At 47.4% G+C, this 20,665-nt stretch overlaps 1 protein-coding gene and 1 long non-coding RNA gene across 7 annotated transcripts; one reads left to right on the plus strand and one right to left on the minus strand.

The window, feature by feature from the left end:
• Window positions 1-9,324: 9,324 nt before the first annotated feature.
• LOC136544681 (uncharacterized) lies at window positions 9,325-10,361 on the minus strand. Its single transcript, XM_066536755.1, has 2 exons — window positions 9,466-10,361; window positions 9,325-9,379 (listed from the first exon to the last, which is right to left on the minus strand). Exons 1-2 carry the CDS (start codon window positions 10,359-10,361, stop codon window positions 9,325-9,327), a joined length of 951 nt encoding a protein of 316 aa, XP_066392852.1.
• Window positions 10,362-15,211: 4,850 nt separating this feature from the next.
• LOC136547482 (uncharacterized) lies at window positions 15,212-18,639 on the plus strand. 6 transcript variants are annotated; one of them, XR_010781572.1, is made up of 7 exons: window positions 15,212-15,337; window positions 15,581-15,680; window positions 16,378-16,437; window positions 16,681-16,920; window positions 16,990-17,851; window positions 17,967-18,018; window positions 18,112-18,639. It is a non-coding gene; the product is annotated as an uncharacterized lncRNA (long non-coding RNA). The 6 variants fall into 6 exon arrangements; XR_010781573.1 differs by having other exon boundaries at window positions 15,581-16,007; window positions 16,681-17,851; XR_010781569.1 differs by having other exon boundaries at window positions 16,681-17,851.
• The last annotated feature ends 2,026 nt before the right edge of the window (window positions 18,640-20,665 follow it).

Consider the following 20,665-nt stretch of genomic DNA (forward strand, 5'->3'; position numbering starts at 1 on the left):
AAAGCAAAATGGCTGAAAACATGCCTGAGCATCCCGGCTGAGAGCAAAATAGCTGAAAAGACGCTTGAGCTCGCCGGTGAGGGTAGCTAAAAGATAACACCCGAAACAAAAAGCAAAATGGCTGAAAACATGCCTGAGCATCCCGGTCGAGAGCAAAATAGCTGAAAAGACGCTTGAGCCCGCCGATGAGGGTAGCTAAAAGCTAACACCCGAAACAAAAAGCAAAATAGCAGAAAACATGCCTGAGCATCCCGACCGAGAGCAAAATAGCTGAAAAGACGCTTGAGCCCGCCGATGAGGGTAGCTAAAAGCTAACACCTAAAACTAGTCGACCGAAATTAAGCTTCAAAAGACCCTCCAGCTCTTCATTCTGAAAAGCAAGAGGCTCGGGGGCTACATCCAGATAGGAATACTTTTTCCTCAGAAAAGCACTAAGCGCCACTCAAGAAAGCACTCGGATGCCGAAGTTTGTCAAGGCAACATTCTATGCCGAGTCGTTTTACATAGCGTAGACGAAAGGTTGTCAACACAAAGATCTACATCTAATAAGTCATAGCACGGACAAAGCACTCGATGGATCATAAAAGAGGAAGAAAAGAAAAGTACTCGACAAATCGAGGGATTTCGTCAGGATAACGCACAGAGTTGTTTACAGAGCAGAGACAAAAACGGGACAAAGTACTCAGCAAGTCAAGTAACTCCGACCACACCCGAGCAAAGAATACATCAATGAAAATAAAGAATCTTCATTTGAAGAGGAGTGTAATATTACAAGAGGCTGGTCAATTGGATCAGGCATTGTCATCAGGAAGGGAAATATCAATATTAAGACTGTCTACAACCCTACTGGCTAAATCTTCGACCTTAGGCTCCATCCTCTCAACGGCATCAAGGTATTCTTGACTATCAGCTTCCTCCACTATCTTGGAAAGAGGCGCCTCTGGAGCAAGGACCCAGACCTAGGCCAGCACATTCTTGGTACATACTTGAGCGCACTTCTTCGCAAACTCTTGGAAACGAGTCGGAATCCGAGGAATGAATTGAGCCCAAGATTGCCCGTCATCCGCTGGAGTCCGGAGAATATCAGCTACTGAACGAAAGGATTTCCACAAAACGTTCCAATTTTCAGTAGCCGTCGCCAGCTTCCCAAACAAGTCTTTAATAGTTTTTTGGGCCTGCACAAGATCTTTATCAGCTCCATACCTGATCAACTTAGCAAGTGCAAGTTCTTCCTCAGCATGAGTAATTACCTCCTCAGCCTTGTTATGGCTTGTACGAACAAGAGTCTTCATTTCATCAATGCCCTCTGAGAGCTTTTTTCCTTCAACTCAGAGAGCTGGACAAGACACCAAACAACAAGTCAGCAGAAGGGAAAGGTTTGAATACTGAAAGAAACAAAAAGAACCCGGAATACCTTTACATTCTTTCTTCACGGCTTCCAAGCTCTTCATGTCCTCTGAGTTCTTTGAAGCCTCCCGGATAGCAGCATCTTTCTGTTTCTCCAACTCCTAGGCAGCAGTGTCTCTCTGTTTCTCTGCCTCTACCACCCGAGCATGGAGAGCCTTTTCCTCTTTTTGATGCGACTTACGCTCAGTCTCCAACTCGGCCCAAAGGAGGTCAAGGTCAGTCTTTAGAGAACTTACCTTGGAGGACAACTTCTTCTCAGTTTCAGACAAAAAGAAGAAGCTGGTATGGTCACAAGAGAAAGTCTAAACAATTAAAGAAAGAGAAAAATAAGGCGTAAGGACGAAGGCAAAACAAATGGCCTAAGAAAGAATCTTAGAAAAACTTACGTGAAGCTTCTCCCCGAAAGAAGTCGCAGAGGACGCCAAGCTCCCCCAGGCTGCGGTCAGCTCCGATAGCCAATGGGTGGCATCGAACTATTGCACCACGTCACATGTAAAAGAGGGACCACCGGAAGCAAGAGAAGGGAAAGGAGAGGCCGGCTGGGGCGAAGAAGGAATGACCAAAGCAACCTCCAGGGAAGCCGAAGCCAATCCCTCAGAAGGACCCGACGCGACGGCCATAGTCACCTCCAGGGCAGCCAAGTCCGCAACTTCGCCAGGTAGCTCCGAAGTCCCCACAGCAACTTCACCAACAGTATGTTACGAGTCCTAAGGCTCGGAACTCGATGGCACGGTGGAAGGCTAAGAAGAAGTCGACGAAGAAACGAGAGAAGACGAAACACTAAAAATTGATAAAAGAAAGCACCGATGAGAACCAGAAGAAGGAAGACAGAAGCAAAAAGATGAAGCCAGAATCTACTCACCCAACCACTTTCTTCTCCGCGAAGCCAAAAGAAGGCCTCACAGGGGGGCCATGATGGCGAAAACGTCCCTGCCACCCGACGACAGGAGCGGAATAGCAGATAACAGAGCCATGGAAGAAGCCGGGGCTAGAGCCGTAGAAGAACTCTGCACTAGAGGGGCGGTAGAGCTCGGTACCGAGGCTACCAAAGAACTCGACACCGGAGCTTCAGAAGAAGTCGGCACGGGAGCCTCAGAAGAACTCATACCCGACGTCCGGTTACTTCAAAAAGTTCAAGACTAAAAGTCAAGACAAAGAAGAGAAATTCAATGCAACAGGAATATGAAAACAACTCACCGCCGCATGATGAGGGGTACTTCATCATCCTCCTCTCCCTCAGCAAAGGAAACTAGAGCACCTGCGGAAAAAAGAATAAAAAGTACTCGGTTCAAGAAAGAAACAGGAAAACAAAGAAACAAAGAGTATTAAATGTGCTCACCTAAGAGCATGCTAGCAACAACTGGAGTACCTGAGGGAGTACTTGGTTTGCGAGGCTTCTTGGAGACTGGTAGGCCAGATGAAGACCCATCCATTCGCCCCCTCTTTGGGACACTATGAGGACCGCGAGGGACTAGACGAGGAACATATTCTTTATATACATCAACAAATCTAGAAGAAACTCCAAGAAGCGCTGTGGAGGGTGGGGACTTACTAGTTGCAGAAGTTCCAGCAAGTTTATCCCTAGTCTCTGCCACGGCAGGGAGAACATCAAGAGGGATCGGGTCAACAAAGTTCCGCCCAAGCTCCTACGAAAGAGGATAAAATAGCAAGACAAGGAAAAGCTAAGCAAAAATGGATGCAGCAAGAGTACATAAAGTATCCAAACAAAGAGATAAACAACTCACCGCTGGAGGCGGGTTGTTGGCAGAGAACTCAGAGACAGCAGGAGGAATAATGCTGACTCCTTTCAGCATCTTCTAGAGACACTCGAGTACCTCCTCATCGGTCAGCTCAAGAGCTGGGACCATGCGTGAAGGATCCTCGGCCCTAGAATACTCGAAGCCAAGGTGCTCCTGCTCTTTTAAAGGCTAAACTCGGCGACGAAGAAAACTCAAAACAATACCGAAACCGGTTAAACCCTACTGTTTCAGCATGCTAATCCTATCAAGGAGTGGCTGGATCACTTGAATCTCAGTAAGTGAATCAAGTTTCTTGTCCCATCGGTCATTCACCACAGGACCAGATCCAGAGTGGACGACAAGGGAAGAGATCAAATTGGCAGCATAAAACCAGTCGGCACTGCCAATCTTTTACAGAATCGACCAGATCATAGTAAAAAAACTTAATCTTAAGACCCTAGCGAAACTGAATCCCGCAACCGCCAAGAACGCTGGTTTCTTCGTGGCGGGGTTGAGGTTTCAGACAAAAGAAATAGCGAAAAAGAGATAGAGAAGGAGGGATTCCGAGGAAAGCTTCACAGAGATGAACAAAAACGGAAAGATGGAGAATGGCATTAGGGGTTAGATGGTTCAAACTAACCCCGAAATAACCAAGAAACTGATGAAGGAAGGAGGAAGCAGGAAGGCAAAGTCCGGCACGGACAAAGGAAACGAAGAGGACAATCTCACCAGGACCTAGAGCAGGAACCCGATGCTTGCCTGGAACTCTCCATTCAGCGATGACTTTGCTTTGGATCAAGTCGTCGCTGACAAGCTCACGCAGCTGATCTTCGCTTGTTGTTGGAGCCGGCCAAACCTTCTGAGCAGCCCTCATGGCCACGAACTCTTGGTTCTCGATCAAAGAAAGGGATGACTCCTCATCCACGAAGGTCGCCTGGGACTTGCTTGCGATTTTCTTCTTACCCATGAACTAGTAGAAGCAAAAAGGTACTGGGAAGATGAAGCTAGATGGCGGCGCTAAGGACGGCGGCGACAATGGCGACGGTGGATGGTTAAGAGCTAGGGTTTGAAGGCAAAAGAAAGGCAGTAAAGAAAAAGAGGATGAAGGGTCTATAAATAAATTTTACAGCGTTAGAAATGGCCCACCAGGCCCATTAAAACACCGTGTGAGAACACAACGGTCCATTTACCGATGCAGCTAAAACGACAGAGGGCACAAATCCACACAACGGTACAATCCAATGGGCAGATTTCAGACTTATCCGTCCAGCACCACGGTAGGGTTATCAGATCACTACAAGAACAACCCATCAACCAAGAAGAAACAAAGGGCTACCTCGCAAGGAACAAAAGAACCCGGTTATTTAAGAAAGAACTCAGTAATCTCATGAACGATAGGGATCACAACAGAGAAGTAAAGGACAACTCAGAAGACAAGATTCGTTCCATTACAAGCGACTTCAAAAATAGAAGATTACAAATCTTATAAGACCCAACGAACTCGGTAGTAGCAAAGAGGAACACGAACACGGCTAGGCTCTGGAACGACTACATGTCCCAAATTGCTACTCGAAAGGACAAACCGCCATCAGCTACACTATTTTCTTCAAAGAACAGACGTAGTGCATCTAAGGCGGAAATCGGCAACACGGCAGGACAACATGGAGCAGAGAAGGTCGGCGGGCATCTGTCTACCCAAGACCGATGTGATGCTGGATATGGTGTTGATCTGCACTAGACAGTCTCAGGACAGGCGACGAAGATCAACCCAGAACTGCCAGATAAAGAAACGAAGCCCACATCACAAGACTTCCTCCAACTACCGCCATGTACATCCTGGTACAATGCTGTCGTGGGATTAGCCTACCTCTAATCCCTATCACAAGACTTCCTCCAGCTATGACAAGACACACAGGAACTACAAAATATGCCCGAGGGCTGCTCTACTTCACAAACTACAATGTTCATGACCACGAAGGTTTCAACAGAATGTCCAATGGATGAAAACAAGCACTCCAGGACAGTATTTATAGATCAAAAGAGCGACGCATATGGACTAGGAGTACCAACGAAATAAGCCTAACAAAGGACACAGTGAAAAGACAGGACTCAATAATGGAAGACTCAGGCGAGAGGGAACAGTACTCGAAGACGAGCATATTCGGAAGAATATACCAGTACAGTACAACCCGTGAACAAAAGGCATTTACACTCAACCACCACCATACAACTACATCTGACAACAGCAGACTATCAAAGAATACGCCAAGACCTCGCATCCGAGTTATTCCTGAACAAAACAACACGGATATACGCTCAGAGGCTACATGCTGCGAAACTACTCGGATGATGGTTTAATCCAAGACTAAAGGGCTGCTTCGGAAAGATGCCGCAAAACTACTCAGATGATGACATAATCCAAGTCTCGGGGACTACTTCAGAACACAAATTTTCAAACAACATAAAGATTCAAGACCCTCTAACTTTTTGTTCCAAATAGCAAGAGGCTCGGGGGCTACACTCAGTGAGTGCACTTTTTTCTTCGAAAAAGCGCACGTCACTAAAAGACTTCCTCAACGTAGACCACTTCAAGACATTACGACAAAAAGAACCCGGAACAAGCCATATTCGAGTTCTTTTTAATAAAACTTCAACGACCAAATAGAGCAACTTCAAGACAAGATCCTCCAGCTCCTTGTTCCAAATAGCAAGAGGCTCGGAGGCTACAACCAGATGGATGTACTTTTTCTTCAAAAAGCACTCACCACTCGAAGGTCCCAAGAAGCGCTACAAGGTTTCACTCCAGAAAGTACTCGGATGACGTTTGTTCCTACTCAACAAGACTTGAAGGAGCAAAACTGAGACTTTGAGAGCTCAACCATGAAGTGCTCGGGGGCTTGTCGATGCGGGACCCACAGGATACCCCGCAAGGGAGAGAGAAGATCTAGTCCAACTAGGATTCTTCCTATGTAATCTTAGTAGTAGTACTATTCAGTAATCCTACTAGGAACTCTCATTGTAAACCTGACTAGGACTCTGGCCTCCTAACTATATAAAGGAGGGCAGAGCTCCTGAGACAGAAGGGAGAACGATAATGGTACAACACAACACAATCAATCCAACGTAGAGGCTAACACCGGCTGGACGTAGGCCTGTTACTCGATCAACGATCGAGGGTCCGAACCAGGATAAGTCGTTTATCTCTTGCGTTCACTATTGAGTTCTGCATACGCTGAAGCCTGAACAATATTGCCCCGAGGACCCCCGTGGCAAGGCTATCGGTGGTAAAACATCGACAGTCGCCATGATGGAAAGCTACTTCTAATTAAATCTTACCCAGGCAAGCCCCGGTGTATAACCCCTACTTTTTCTGTACTTTAAATTATATTTGTGCATTAAGTTTTAAGCAGTTGAATGAAACCCACTTGCATATATATATATATATATATATATATATATATATATATATATATATATATATATATATATATATATATATATATATATATATATATCCTATGAGTCTTACTAGTATGATAGGATCATGTAGATTGCTATGCTATAGGACTCCGGTAGAAGTCGAGTGATTGTCTGTCACTCGTGAGATATAGGAAATATACTACTTATTATTATCACTTGGAATACATAAATGGTGAAAGGAAACATGGAGACCGGGCATGGATATGGTTTGGGTATTGGTGGGTGTAAGAGGTTGTGTCCTGCGGCCAACGGGGCATAGCTTGGTTATACTATTTTTCCCATCTATGTCGGTTAAGGACCGACCATTGCATTGGACTCTAGGCAAGTCACAAACTTATTATCCCGAGCACATACTTGGGTATGGGCGCAGGAAAGACTTGTTACTCTCTTGACATGGGTTCTGGCTCTTTCCGGACCGACTGTCAGGGTGGTTTTTGGGTGGAGGTCCTTGCACTGCACTGAGTCCGGGACTCAGGGGCGGGGGCTTAGAGTCCCAGTTTGGACAGAGACCTAGACCCCATGACAGGAGGGTAGTGGGTTGGTCCTGCTTGTGCCTGGGGTACAAGCGGGACGTGTGTTTCGAGGTATCCAACTGGGCACATTGATTCGTGAATTATCAGGCAATCCGGTACGGCTTGTCTACACTCTAGCATCGTAGTAAGAACTAGAAGAGGAAAGATGATAAAAAGAAATCTGATTGTTTACCACCTGCTTGAAAGTAGCACAGGTGCTTACATAGAATGGTTATTTAATGAACTAATGATGGCTGCTAATAAAATCGAATATAAGGACACACACTTAGTAATGCTTCCTGTAGATGTAATAAACCCACCAGCCAGATAGCCTCACATATCCTTTTAGTCTTTTCTTTCCTCCTGTCGGGTAAGTCTTCCTGAGTACAATTAAGTACGCAGGGTTTCATTTCCCCCTATTGTAGGTGACAGGTGGATGCCTAGAGCTGACTCTTGTGTGTGGATTCCTTCTGGTGGGCTCAAAGAGGATTTCCTTTACGCTGCCTATCATAGTCGCTATTTATAACTCTTACTAAATGTTTTTATAAACAAAAGCTTTATAATCTGTTGTCATAATTTATTTATCAATGCTCCATCATGCCATGAATAGCTATTTATTTCCTGCTGTAATTCTGATAACATGTTTATATTTCGCTGTTAATTTAAATTGGTCATAACTCTGATAACATGTTCGTATTCCGCTATTGTAAATAATAAATATTATACTCTGATGCTGCATGTAAAGTGATGTAAGAAATGGTTAAGAATGATGTACGCTTTATTCTCTTATTTGTGATCCTGATGAGAAAAGTGTTGATTTTTTTGGTTCTCCCCTGGGGTGTGCTCGACGGGACCGCGTAATTTGATGTTCTCCCTTAAGTACTTAGTGTCTAATGGAAGACAAGTATCTCCTGGGAGGCATTAGATTAGGCGGTTCTGCCATAGGTTTGGCCCCCTTCTTCCCTCTGCCACTGGTGATAGACACCATCTAATTTTATGAGTTTTTGCAGAGCCGTAAGTACAATGCTTATAGAGTTAAATTCTTAACTTGCCAAATGATGTCATTTATATCCACTAAACTTCAAAAATGCATTTCTATGTCCTTAAACTTGTTAAGTGGTGCACCATTTTACAAGTTTGGGGATGTGTGATGCGCCATTTAGCAAGTTTAGGGACTCAACAATATGTTTTCAAAGTTCATGAACCTAAGTGACATCTCTTGACAAGTTTAGAGTCCTGCTAATGTATTTAACTCATGGTCATATGTCCAAGGGGTAGTTCATGGGTTGCTTTTCCCGGACAACAATTGGGATCAATAGTGCAAAGGCAATAGTGGAGAAAAAGTGACTGCATTCCGGTGGAGAAGATGGACTTGAAGAAGAATGGGGCAAGAAGAACATACTTTCTCCATCCCTAAAAGAGTATCGCTATGGGAATCGTGCCGGTCAATCTCTTAAGTTTGACTAGATTTATAAAAAAAATATTAACAATATTTGTATCTCTAAATAAGTTTATTATAGGAAATATATTTCAATGATTTATCTAATGATACTAATTATGCACCATAAATAATAATATTCCCTTACATATATTTAGGTCAAACTTAAAATTGCTTGACTTTCCGGGAAGTGAGAATAACATTCTTACCAGGACAGAGGAGAGAAGCTGGGGTAGAAAGAGAGTGTTGGGATAAATTGAAAAGCCTATGGCATCACCGTTCTACTGGGCTGGGCCCCTGGGCCGCTCAATCCAACCACCTAGTGTCTGGTATCGATGCCAGAATCCAACTTGTTGTAATAATAGAAAAGGAGGGTCAGCGGAGAGGAAGACCAGAGTGATGGATTGGTCCCTACAGCTTCATGAGCTTCTGCTCTACAGCCAACATGGATCGCACATTCTAGGAAGGAGTAGTTGTTAATTGCTGAGACCTGCCTAGGGCACCGCAACGATGAAAGTGGTTCCAGATAAGCGGATAATTCCGCTGCAACTTTTCCACCGGATAACAAAGGTTACCTAGAGTGACAAATCAGACACAGACAGCAACAAAAATATCAACTAGTGGACTACTACTAGCATATATCCATTCGCATCGGTCCAGGTTTGCTAGGTTGGAGATGATGCTATCATATCATAGATTAGGTTCTCGGATTTATATATGTAGATACAATTGATGCAGCCAGCGGCTGTCATATTCTTGGGTAAAACCTTGCACCAACTGCTGCTTTTCTGTCAGTTTTGGGTCTGCACAAAGTGCGGCTACAAAAATCACAAAGCAACGCCGTTTTCTCACTTGAAAAAGTTTTTTTTTTTTTGTGTGTGTGTGTGACTCCACTTGAAAAGTTTCAAGAACAAGAAGAAAACCAACAAAATTTGCTACTGCTACTGGAAGAAACATGCAGGACGCACACAATAGGAAAACAACTACACGACAGCTCAAACAGTAGCTTTGGTGTGTCATGGGCTCATGGCAGAAAGGCCTTTTTTGGTCCGATTGGTTGCCCATGTCCATGTGAGACTCAGACGTCAGACGCTCAGGTCCTCTGACTGGTGGGGAGGACCACACGTCGTCGGCGTCTTGGGCCGAGGAGAAGAGGTCCATGCAGAGCTCGCCGTAGAAGCGGCCCACCAGGCGCACGAACGCCGGGCACGTCAGCTGCTCCCAGCAGCAGAGCAGCTCCTCCACGTCCGTCAGGTCCATCACCTTCCGCTCCTCCACCAGCATCTCCATCAGGTGCCTCTCGAAGCTCCTGCACGCCGCCTCCACGTCGCCGCCGTGCCTGACGACGATGGCTTTCGCCTCGTCACCTACCGCCGCCTCGCCCTCGCCGCCGAGCCGGGTCTGCAGCGCGAGCACCCGCGCGGCCGTCGTCGTCGACGTAGCGCCGCCGGGCGCGCCGACGCCGTCGTCGTCCTGCATGGACGGCGACGGTGCGCGCGCCCCGCCGCTGCTGACGGTGACGTCGGGGGAGGAGTCCGTCGGCGGGCGGGTGTCGTCGTTCCGTGCGTCGGCCTCGGAGCGCATGGACATGAGCGGCCAGAACACCGCGCGGACGGAGCTGAAGCTCCCGGGGCGGCGGGGCCGCCTGCGGGTGCCGCCCACCTTCATCTTGCCGAGCGCGCGGCAGAGCAGCTGCGCGGGGCGCCGGCTCTTGAAGAGCGCCCCCGGCGGCCCCGGCAGGCAGTGGCCGTTGCATGGCTTGCACTCTACGCAGGACAACGACATTGCAATTGATCGATCGAGCGAGCGCAATGATGATTTCAGCTGGTGTGTGATCGATCGATCGTTGGATGCCGCCGGTGATTCAGAGGCCGGAGTGCAGTGGTTGTTTTGCACGATGATTATATATGATGGTGAATTGATGCCGAGCGCGGAGTGGCCATGTCCGATGGGTGGAGGTGGCGTTCACGTAGGTTGGCAGAGTGGTGGGGGGACACGAAGACGATGGAATGGAAGTACAGGTGGACAGGGGATCTTGCAATTGCTATTGCATTGCTAGCTATGGATGAGATGGAATGGATGTTTTCCATTTCATTTTTATTCTTGGTGCTGCGTGCAACTCTGCCTATACATTGGCATGACAAAAACGAATTCAGACATTGGGATTCTGATTTAAGTGATGCAGCTGCTCTCACGCACGATAATGGCCTCACAGTGATCGATCCAGTTGCTCCATATGGAAATGTCAGAATTTGGGAGTGACAAGCGCCGGGGGAGTTTTAAACGAACCGTGAGCAATAATTGAGTAGAATAAGCCGAGGGTGTCGTCAATTAAAATAAATTAACAAATGGCAGCCCCTCTTGCAGCCTTGCAGGAGAAAGAGGCATCCATGTTGCGCCAAAGCTGGCTGCCTGTTCCATAATTCAGTAGGGTGTAGGACACCATCAGATCATTGTTTGTAGAAAAATTCAAATATGCAATCTGTTAAGTCTAATTAAGTAACCAAATCGTCATGGCAAAGAAAATCAAGGAAGGGGCCCACCGGGGGGGCGGTTGGGTCCGTTCCTAATTCAGACGCTCACCGGCAACATCGGAAGGGGCCCATGAAGCCCACATGTTGTCCTGTCAGTTCCAGTTCAGCCCTGCAACTCTTTGGCCGAAGAAAAAAAAAGACTGAGCCTTGTTTAGTTACTCAAAATCTAAACTTTGGCACTATGAAAAAGAAGATTTCCCGTTACGTCAAACTTGCGGTACATGCATGGAGTACTAAATGTTGACGAAATCAAAAACTAATTGCACAGTTTGGTTGTACTTTACGAGACGAACGTTTTGAGTCTAATTAGTCAACGATTGGACAATTATTACCAAATACAAACGAAATGCTACATTGCGCTACAGTAAACGCCGATTCCGACGGCGCCAATTCGGCCGGCAACTAAACGGGCCTGGGAGGCTATTTCGTTGACGGCAACAGGCCGTCACGTCATAGTTCTGGCTCGCCACGAGAATTAAAACGCTTTGCTTGGTTGGTGCTTTAAACGAGGTAGTCACAGCCTTTTACAGCAGAAATCCAGCCATAGAATGTAGCGCGGCTCTGATCGTTTAGGCTGGTTTGGCTTATAAACTATGGCTAAAAATACGATCGACTGGTTTAATGTAAGAGAAAAATACTGTTCGTTAGTTGATAAGCCATGACTTACAAGCTTTTTGGTGAGGTCATCAGTGGCCACGATCCAAGCAACCTCTGGGTTTGTTGTTTTTTCACTGTTTTTAGGATCATCGCATCTCTTCTCACTCGGTGTCCCCCTTTTAAGTTCAGTCTCCAATGTCGATTAATGGGTGCTGGCAGCTACTGACCTACTTTGACACCACGGGAAAAATTAGAAAATATGTAACTTTCTCGTTAGCCACCGAAAAAGTTCATCTTTCCTATCGACCATCGCTTTTATTTTTTCAACCCCTCCGTGCCACTACCGTCAGCTTTTCTAGTAACAGCGGTTAACAGGAGCTTAAAATGTCACTTTTGCCCTCTTACAGGTGGACCTCACGTGTCAGCTTTTCTTCTTCATCCTATCTTCTTCGAGCAGGCGGAGGAGGCGACGGACGAGTGCGGCCGTATCCGGAGCCGCTCCATGTGCCGGACAGCGCGCTCACTGTCCCCATTCCGCACGCACTGGCGGTCCACGTCCCACGCGCCTGCAGCAGCTGGTGCCGAAGCCGGAGTCCGCCAACGAGCCGGTGCCAAAGCTAGAGTCCACCGACGAGGCGTCGAAGCAGAGCGCACTGTCACCTTCTCCGTCTCCCGCACCTGCGAAGGGGAGGGTTGGCGCGGCGGGCCACCGCAGCAGGAGGAGGTCGCGCGCACGAGCGCCATGCACGGCCTGCTCCTCTTCATCTGCATCGGGCTCGGCAACCGCAGCTACGGTGTCGTGCACGGCCTCGCCAGCGGGCTCAACGCCGCCGCCGCGTAGACCTCCGCTCGGCTCGACGACGGTGTCCTTGTGCCGCTGCTGCTCTGGGCCGTACAACGGCAGGGACGCCACGTCGACCCACGTCCCACCCCGTGCGAGGTTCCGGAGCACCCCGGCTGCCGGGGCCTGGGTCGTCGGGGTGTCACTGGCGTAGACGGTCATGAGCGCTACCACCCCGCCACGCAAGGCCACGTCCGCGGGTGCGTCCCGAGATGTCACCCTCAGCGGGAGCAGCGCCATGCACGCGTGCTCCGCGGCCGCGCTGCCGGACTCGAGCGTGCGGCACAAATGGGGCACCATGGCACCGGCCTCCTGCGTCCAGTGCCGGTCCTACGATTTTAAAGGCCCTTTGACGATCTTAGTCGCAACGGCCCTCTTGACCATGTATAAAATCTTATAATATATAGGCACTAATTTTACTTGTAAAACGAAAACAAATTCAATAACATATTTTTAATTTAACATGTCTGATAATTATTGAGGAACAATGTAGATTAAGCAATATATTTATAGATGTATGATAATTATTGAGGAACAATGTAGATTAAAAAAGCAATATTTCGTTTTCTTTTCTCACACATGACAAATGTTTCTTAGGTAACATTCTAAAATTCTAACACCTAAATTAGAAGAAAAATAATACTATATGGGTAAAAAGTACTAGAAGTCTGGAATACTATACAAATAATTAATTTGAATTAAAAATAAAAAGGAAAAAAATACCTTAGGTCTAAACAACTGATCGGTGATCGCAATTCGTAAGAAGCCAAGAATCAAGATGTTATCGTCGTGGAGCCCTGCCTGGTCGCCGTCCTCGTGCGACATGTCCGTGTCTCCGGTAGTGTAGCTCTTCGCGGCGGCGCGGCTCGCCAGCTTCTCGTGTGTAAGGCGCACGTCGCGAACTCACGATCAGAGTGTGCTGTGTGCAGCGTGACTCCTTGTCTCCTCTCTACCTGAGGGCCGTGGAGAAAGAAAATTAGGAAAGAAATATCGATGTTGTCTTTTTTGGCCACCTGACCAGTTCTATGTCTCTCTTCTCATTAGCTTGCTAATGCCTAATGGACTATAGGACCTGGGGGTTTGTATACCTAGAGTTGGGCCCCTCCTCCGCTTGGACCCTCGGCCATCGCACCTCGTGCCCTACCCCTAGGGCCGGCACTGCCTGCGTCAGGGGCAGTCGTGTGACGTTCGAGGATGCGAAGGTGGCCAGCGCAGCCATGGCCAGGAGGAGGTCTTCGCCGTCGTCGGCGGAGTCGAGCAGCGCAGCTACTGCAAAGACGGTCGTGGCCGTGGAGGGCGCCGCCAACGAGCATGCCAGCTCCTTCCTCAGCGCGGTGGCACAGGAGGCCATGGACCCCAGGCGAAGCCGGGGTCGAGAGACGAAAACATCCATGGTGGAACTGGAATCGGGGGTGGGCTCGACGAGGAGACACGCGGCGGCTGCGAGGTGGGGAAGCGAGGCACGGCGGAGGACAACAGAGAGAATGGTACAATGGCCATTATCACAAAAAACTGACATCGGCGTCCACAGTAACGTTATTTCTCACTAACGGAAATGACAGCAGTGGTCTACACGGGTGTAAAAAAATGAACTAATGCTCCAGACGACACATGAAGTTTTTCATCGGAAGCCAAGGAAATCGGATCTTTTATAATGGCCTACAAGAAATTCTCTCGAAAATTAAACTTGGCTATCCTCTCTTTACTTTCATGAGCTTTTCATTTGTTCCCTTATATTATCGTATCGTGCGAAATCTATTGTAAATTTACTTAGGGCATGTTTGGAACGTAGAGATTTCACTGAAATCGCACAGGAATTTCACAGGAATAAGTTCAATCTCACATGAAAAACACATAAACAGAGAAAATTTCCCGCGTTCCAAACTGACCATTAGCATGCTTTTCTGTCATGGGAATCCTTTAAGGGCATGCTTGGTGTGACCTGCCAAGGGCTTAATATAGTGTGCTTTTGTAGAAGTAGTAGGGCTTTTTTCTTGCTTATAGTGAAGTCAACTTTTAATAGGCCAAGATTGTTTCTTCAATTTTTTTCTACTATAATGGACCAATCAAAATTATATTAGGTTTTCTCAGAAAAACGTTTCCCGTTGAAAACTTTTAACCATTATACACCCACAAAAATATATACAGAAATTCATCTACATTAAAATCAAGAACTAATAAAATATTTAAACCAAATCTAATGGCCACGTGTGATGCTAGGCTTCTCACGCGTCCGCACCCTGCCTCATCACGACACGACCGCACCCCGCGCGCCCTCCAACGCACGGACGCGCGGCTTCAAACGCGCTTCAACGCCTGAAACCCCGCCGCCGCCGCAACGGCCATCCTCCTCTGCTCCGTCGCGACTTACAGCACCCAGCGCGACATCATCCGCCTCCGAGCGATCTCAGACGAGCCGCGCCGCCTCCGCCGCGATGTACAAGGACGAGCGCGACATCCTCCGCCTCCGAGCGATCTCAGCCGAGCCGGGAAGACGTCCGACACGCCACAATCCAGGGCCGGCGCGGCCATGCTCGGGCGGTGGCGGCGACCTCAGCCGAGCCGAGCGACCTGCAGAGACGGGAAGACGTCCGGCACGCTGCGATCCCAGGACGGCGCGGCCACGTCCCTCCGCGCTACGCCGATCCCCGCGGCAGCAGGTGATGCAACCACCACGCAAGATCCCCGCGGCAGCACGCGCCTCGATGGTCTCTTCGACGGCGGGCCTCGACGTCCGGCGCGCCGCGATCCAAGGCGGCCGCGGCCACGCCCTTCAGCGCGTGCTAGCTGTGAGTTTTCTGATCCCTGTCGATGTTAGGGTTTCGAAATTTGGGGAAAACTTTGAATCTACCTTTGTTTTGAGACACGGAGAGGGAATGCAACTGCCATGCGATGAGTTTTTGTAAGATCTGAATTTTAGTGCTCAGATTACTATAATAAGTATGCATGCTAATTCTTTATTTGTCATATCTAATTAAGTTCTGAACTTCTTTGGCATGTTGATAATCTAAAAACGGGAGTAAATTCTGCAGGTTGCCGAGTTTCTTGGGTTTCATGGATTAGTCTCTGAAAGCATCAAGAAAACTCTGGTCCAGGATTAGCCGCCACCGCACTAAACGCCAAGGTCCCAAGGCAAGTTTTGAGTTGACAGGGAGCATGGTTTATATTTCTGAAGAAACATAGATAGCGCAGTTGAATATATTATAAATACTATTTGTGTGCTGCGAGTCTGCAACTACCAATGTTGGTTGTTGCTCTGTTGCTGTCTTGTTTATTCTGAATAAATGAACCTTTATGAACTCAGCCAATCCTATGTTGCCAATTTAATTATCATCTCTGGTACTAATGAAATCTTAGTCTCATTTGAAGTTTTTGGCTTACTTTTTGGTCTCTCTTCCATGAAGACTTTTTGCCAAGAATGCCGACACCGCTAGAGTACATTTTTGGGTCTATCTTCTGGTAACTGGATCACGTTCACTTTCACCAGATTCTTATGTATTTCTGCTCTTGTTCAGGAAAAAAAACAACTGCACGTATGATTGAGTTTTCACCAGGCCTTTATGCTTTGGATAGCTAGCCCCGCTTGCTTTTCCTCATCTGCTTGAGAGATACATTTAGACAAGACAAGAGAAAATTTAAATATCCAAGAAGATTGTATGCTCCTGGGCGAATGTATCATATAGTTGTTGTCAAGTCTACCATTTTGATATTGTTGCTAAATAAATTGTCAAATATATTTTTTAACGGCCTACTTATACTATAATATTTTTAATATTGTTGCTAAATAAATTGTTTATCCAGCCTACTTACACTGTCACATTTTTATCAGTTTATATATCTCTCTTCTTAGCAAGGAGAGTGATTGAAGAAGGCACTAAATTCAATAGGGGTGAGTGCAGCTCGTTTTTGCAATCTTTGACAAATTGTTGATACACGAGAAGCTGACATGCACCCTTTTTTTGGTGTGTCATTTCAGATCTCATAACTACAAGGCAATTCAACTGAACTAATATCTCAAAGGATGAAATATTAGTTTGGAGGAGTTGACTTGGAAGTTTTTTTTCCTGGGTAGAATAAGGAGCAATTTCTAATTCAGTTTCATGGCTTATTTATTTAGTTATTTTCATTGCAGCATTTCAGATTTTGAAGGGTGCTCGAGTCATGATGAACGTAGAGACCATAAGTCAGACTTTGAAGTCTCTGAAGAAGAAAAGAAGGCAAGAATGGGCTCTTTGAAGAAAAAAGCAACAGATGCATCAACTAAGATTAGGCATTCATTAAAAAAGAACAGGAGGAAGAGTGGTAGTCGGGTCCTTTCTGTGTCTATTGCCTACAAGACATGATGGCTATCATATGATGCTGACTTGCTGAGGTATATATCCAGTAAATTATGCTGTGCCTTTTATTTAGCTTGATGCGTTAGTTCTCATTTTTTCCAAAGCTGGGGCGGTGGCTGCTGCTGGCCTGGCTGGGGGGCGCCTTCCTTGGCCGTGAGCGCAGCTGCCATGGCCGGCGGCGCTGCTACCCGCGTGTTCTCTTGCCTTCTGGAGTTGTAGGGAGGGAGAGGAGCTTTGGTTCCTGGATGAGCTGTGAAGGAATTGGGAGCACACTGGCGTGATGTTTACTCCGCATGGCGTCCTTGGTGGCGGCAGCTACCATCAGAGCGGTGGTGGCGCTCCTGATGCGTCGGTGCCCCTTGGAAAGGAGAAAGAAAGGGTCACCGAGCTCGAGCAGGAGTTTTTTTTCTCAATCTTTACCTTTTTTTCCAGTCATTCATCTTCTGTCTGAACCTGATTTAGGACTAAATTCCTCTACTCCTTTTGTTACTGATCACCGATCGTTTTGGAACTAGGACTCTCAAGTAGGTCCTACAATTTTATATCCTGTTTCTACATCATGTACTCCGTCTATAAAAAAGATGACTAAGCAAAAAATGAAAGGAAGATGAAAAAGCAATTTAAACGAGGTGCTTTTTTGAAGTTGAGTTTCATGCTTACATGAAATTTTGATATCCCTAAAATCTTTTTTGCTATGTTGGTATTCAATAATTTGAAATTTTATAAAGTGATGCTTGTTGTATTCTGTATGTGTTTTAGGTTGTCCTTTTGTAAATCAGGTTTGTTTTACTTGCCTGCGTTCTTATTCTCTTTTGGAGAAGTCTCCTGACAATGTAAATCATTTGTATCTTAGACACTGCTACACTTGGAATTTCGGTTGGTTACTTTCAAGGAAGGTCAAATATATGCATTCTTTCAAAAGAAAATGTTCCAAAAGTAGAAGCTGAAGGTGAAGAGATGGTTCAGGTATCAATTTGGACTTTCTGATGTTCTTCATTTTTATAAGACCCTTTTGCAGCTATGCTATAGCAAGTTTTCATTATATCGATTTGAGTACTCTATTGATTTTCCTATGCACCAGGTCAGTGGAGGCCTCTATGTTGTAAGACATGCTCTGTGCAAATAGCTACAAGGTTGAAGCCCAATTTCTTTTGAGAAGGTGTATGCTGCACTGTTTGGCTACATCTTTGAGTCAATACGGAAATACTAATTTGGTTGTATTTCAGAATGCAGGATAAAACCATTGCTTATGTGGGTGATTCTTTAGGAAGGCAGATGTTTGAATCAATGATGTGTATGGTCACTGGTGGAACATTGGAGGCAGCTGTGATAATACAAACCTTTTGGCCAAGGGAAGTGGCATTCACCTCAACCATTCTTAGGATGGTGATGCCGAGGGTGCAGTGAGAGGAACCAGGATCAAGCTTGTGGATGTAACTGCCCTGTCACGTCTGAGAGACCAAGGGCATATATCACGGTAATAGTATCAAGGCCACGCTAGGCGTTCAAGATTGCTTGCACTGGTGCCTTCCTGGCGTTCCTGATACATGGAATGAGAACATTTTAGCGCAGTTATAACCTTCGGTTGAATGTGCGAACAGCTACATCAAACAAGTTAGGCTCTACTGCAGAGGTTTTACGCTGCTGATAGGAAACGAGCAGCAGTAGATTTACTTGTTGGTAGATTGATTTTTATGGTATATCAACTAATTATTCTTTTCGATAATGATATTAATATTGGATCAATACTTATTGGTAGATTGATTTTTTTAGTTTGCATATATTTTAGTTTAAATTTGTATATATCCAAATGCAGTAGCGTTAGCACGAGCACTATACTAGTACCATATAAGAACCTTTATTCATCACTTCTCTTGAGGTCATTCGATCCTTTCAGCCATGTCCAACAAAATAGGACTGGTTTCGGGTAGGGGATGTCGTGCACCCGGTTTTGATGGTCTACTAGGAAAGTGAGAATAATGTGCGCGGTTTCACGGTTTGAGGTGGAAATGGAAAATACAGCTCAAAGCATAGTTCCATTTTAGGGCCGAGACATTGACGGAGATATTGTGCGTGGCTTTTGGGCCGAAGTGAAAGTAGGATCTCCCTTCCCTGGGCCCAGACAGGTGGCGGCCCGGCAGTAGCAAACCCATCCTGTGGTGGCCTTGTTTGTGGTAGTCGCAGTCGCCGACGAACATGAACATGCATGAGTGTTGACTGGTCAACTCACTATTACTGCCCCCTCTCTCTCTCTCTCTCTCTGCTGCCTGCCAGTACCAGTATCGATCGGTCGATGGGTGGTGCACAAGTAGCAGTGGCAGAGGCAAGAATTTCCTGATGCGAGTGGCCGAAACAGAGCAGCAAACAACCGTCCAACATCAGAGGCACGTCGCAGGTCGCTGGTGGTGCGTGGGTCCAACTCCAAGCAAAGGATTGAACGGTCACCCACCACCCAGAAAGAGAACCAACTCGGCACCAGGTTCAGATGTATGTAGTCCGTTGTGCACGGTGCACGGACGACGACGATACAAGCACTAGTCCAGTCCAGTACGTGCGCCTGCCCAACCGCTTTTCGTTGCTAGCCCCGGCGCGGCGCTAACCGAATCCGCGCGCTCGTCCAAAGCTAAGCTAGCGCTGCCTGGCCCGATCCATCCCGGCACGGACAACGGGAAACAAAGGCCGTTTCGCGCGCGGCCACCGACGGAGCGATCGATATCGATCCGCAGTGGTCCTCACCTAGACACGTACTGCGTGCTGCGTGCGTGCACGCGCGACGCGCCCGTTCGGCGGAGGCGTCCGTCTGCACGCCACGGCGGAATCATGCGTGCCGCGCGTCTCAGCTCGAGGCCCGCCGGCGATCGATCGAAAACGGAATAAACCGAAATGGCAGCGGCAGCGGCAGCGGCAGGTTCAAAGCGCTCTCCGGGCGGGCGGGGCGCGTGCCGTGCCCACACTCGGTGCCGGTCCCCGGGCGGGGGCGGAAATGATGCGGGGAGATCCATCAAGCGGACACGCGCGACGCGTCGCTTGATCACTCCCTCTCCTCTCCTCTCCTCCCAGGCGGCGCGCGAGATGATGCACGCATGTGGCCGGCCGGGACGGCGCGGCGTTGCGATCCACTCACCGATCCGGCCGGCGCGGCAGGCACAGCCGCGCCAAACAGCGCTATCTACTCAAACACGCCGCCGGGCCGGATCAAACGGATACGTGCAGTGCGGTGCGTACACACCCCGTGTGGCACGTACGTAACGGAACGGGTACTGTGTTGTTAGCACCGGACTGGGGAGGAAGAGAGAAAACTAGGAAGGACAGATAACAACTCAATTAACCACGAGTGCTTAAACGACGAATGATTCAGAAATAACATTCAGATTTTGGTTTACAGGGGTTGTAACCCATTCCCGCTCAGTCTCTACTACTACTGCCACTCTGGACCTACGATGAATGGGTCGGACCTTCGCTCCCGGATGGGCCTACGCACTGGTACGGTGCAGCTTCAGCTTCAGCTTCAGCTACCGATTCGATTGGTGCTGTTGTCGGATGTTGAACAGTGCTAACAATCCCTCCCTCTTGAGAACCAGCATGTCCCCAGGCTGGTGCGCGAGGAAACTGTTGGCGAGGTTGCTCATAAGTCTCCCATGTAGCTAAAGAAGGAGCCATATGCGACCACTTAATCAGCACTTGGCGAGAATAGTGGAACAGCTTCTGAGTTGAGGGCCAATTGACTCAATAACTGCTGAGCCATAGGATCAGAACTATATCCTGACTGGATGTCCAAAA

Source organism: Miscanthus floridulus, chromosome 3 (assembly GCF_019320115.1).
Source record: "Miscanthus floridulus cultivar M001 chromosome 3, ASM1932011v1, whole genome shotgun sequence".
NCBI classification, from domain to species: domain Eukaryota; kingdom Viridiplantae; phylum Streptophyta; class Magnoliopsida; order Poales; family Poaceae; genus Miscanthus; species Miscanthus floridulus.

Excerpts from the sequence above, each read along its gene's own strand:
- LOC136544681 (XM_066536755.1), bottom strand. The coding sequence starts at position 10,361 with ATGTCGTTGTCCTGCGTAGAGTGCAAGCCATGCAACGGCCACTGCCTG. Across the intron at positions 9,380-9,465 it reads CTTGAAACTTTTCAAGTGGA|ACCCAAAACTGACAGAAAAG; the intron begins GTCACACACACA and ends CACTTTGTGCAG.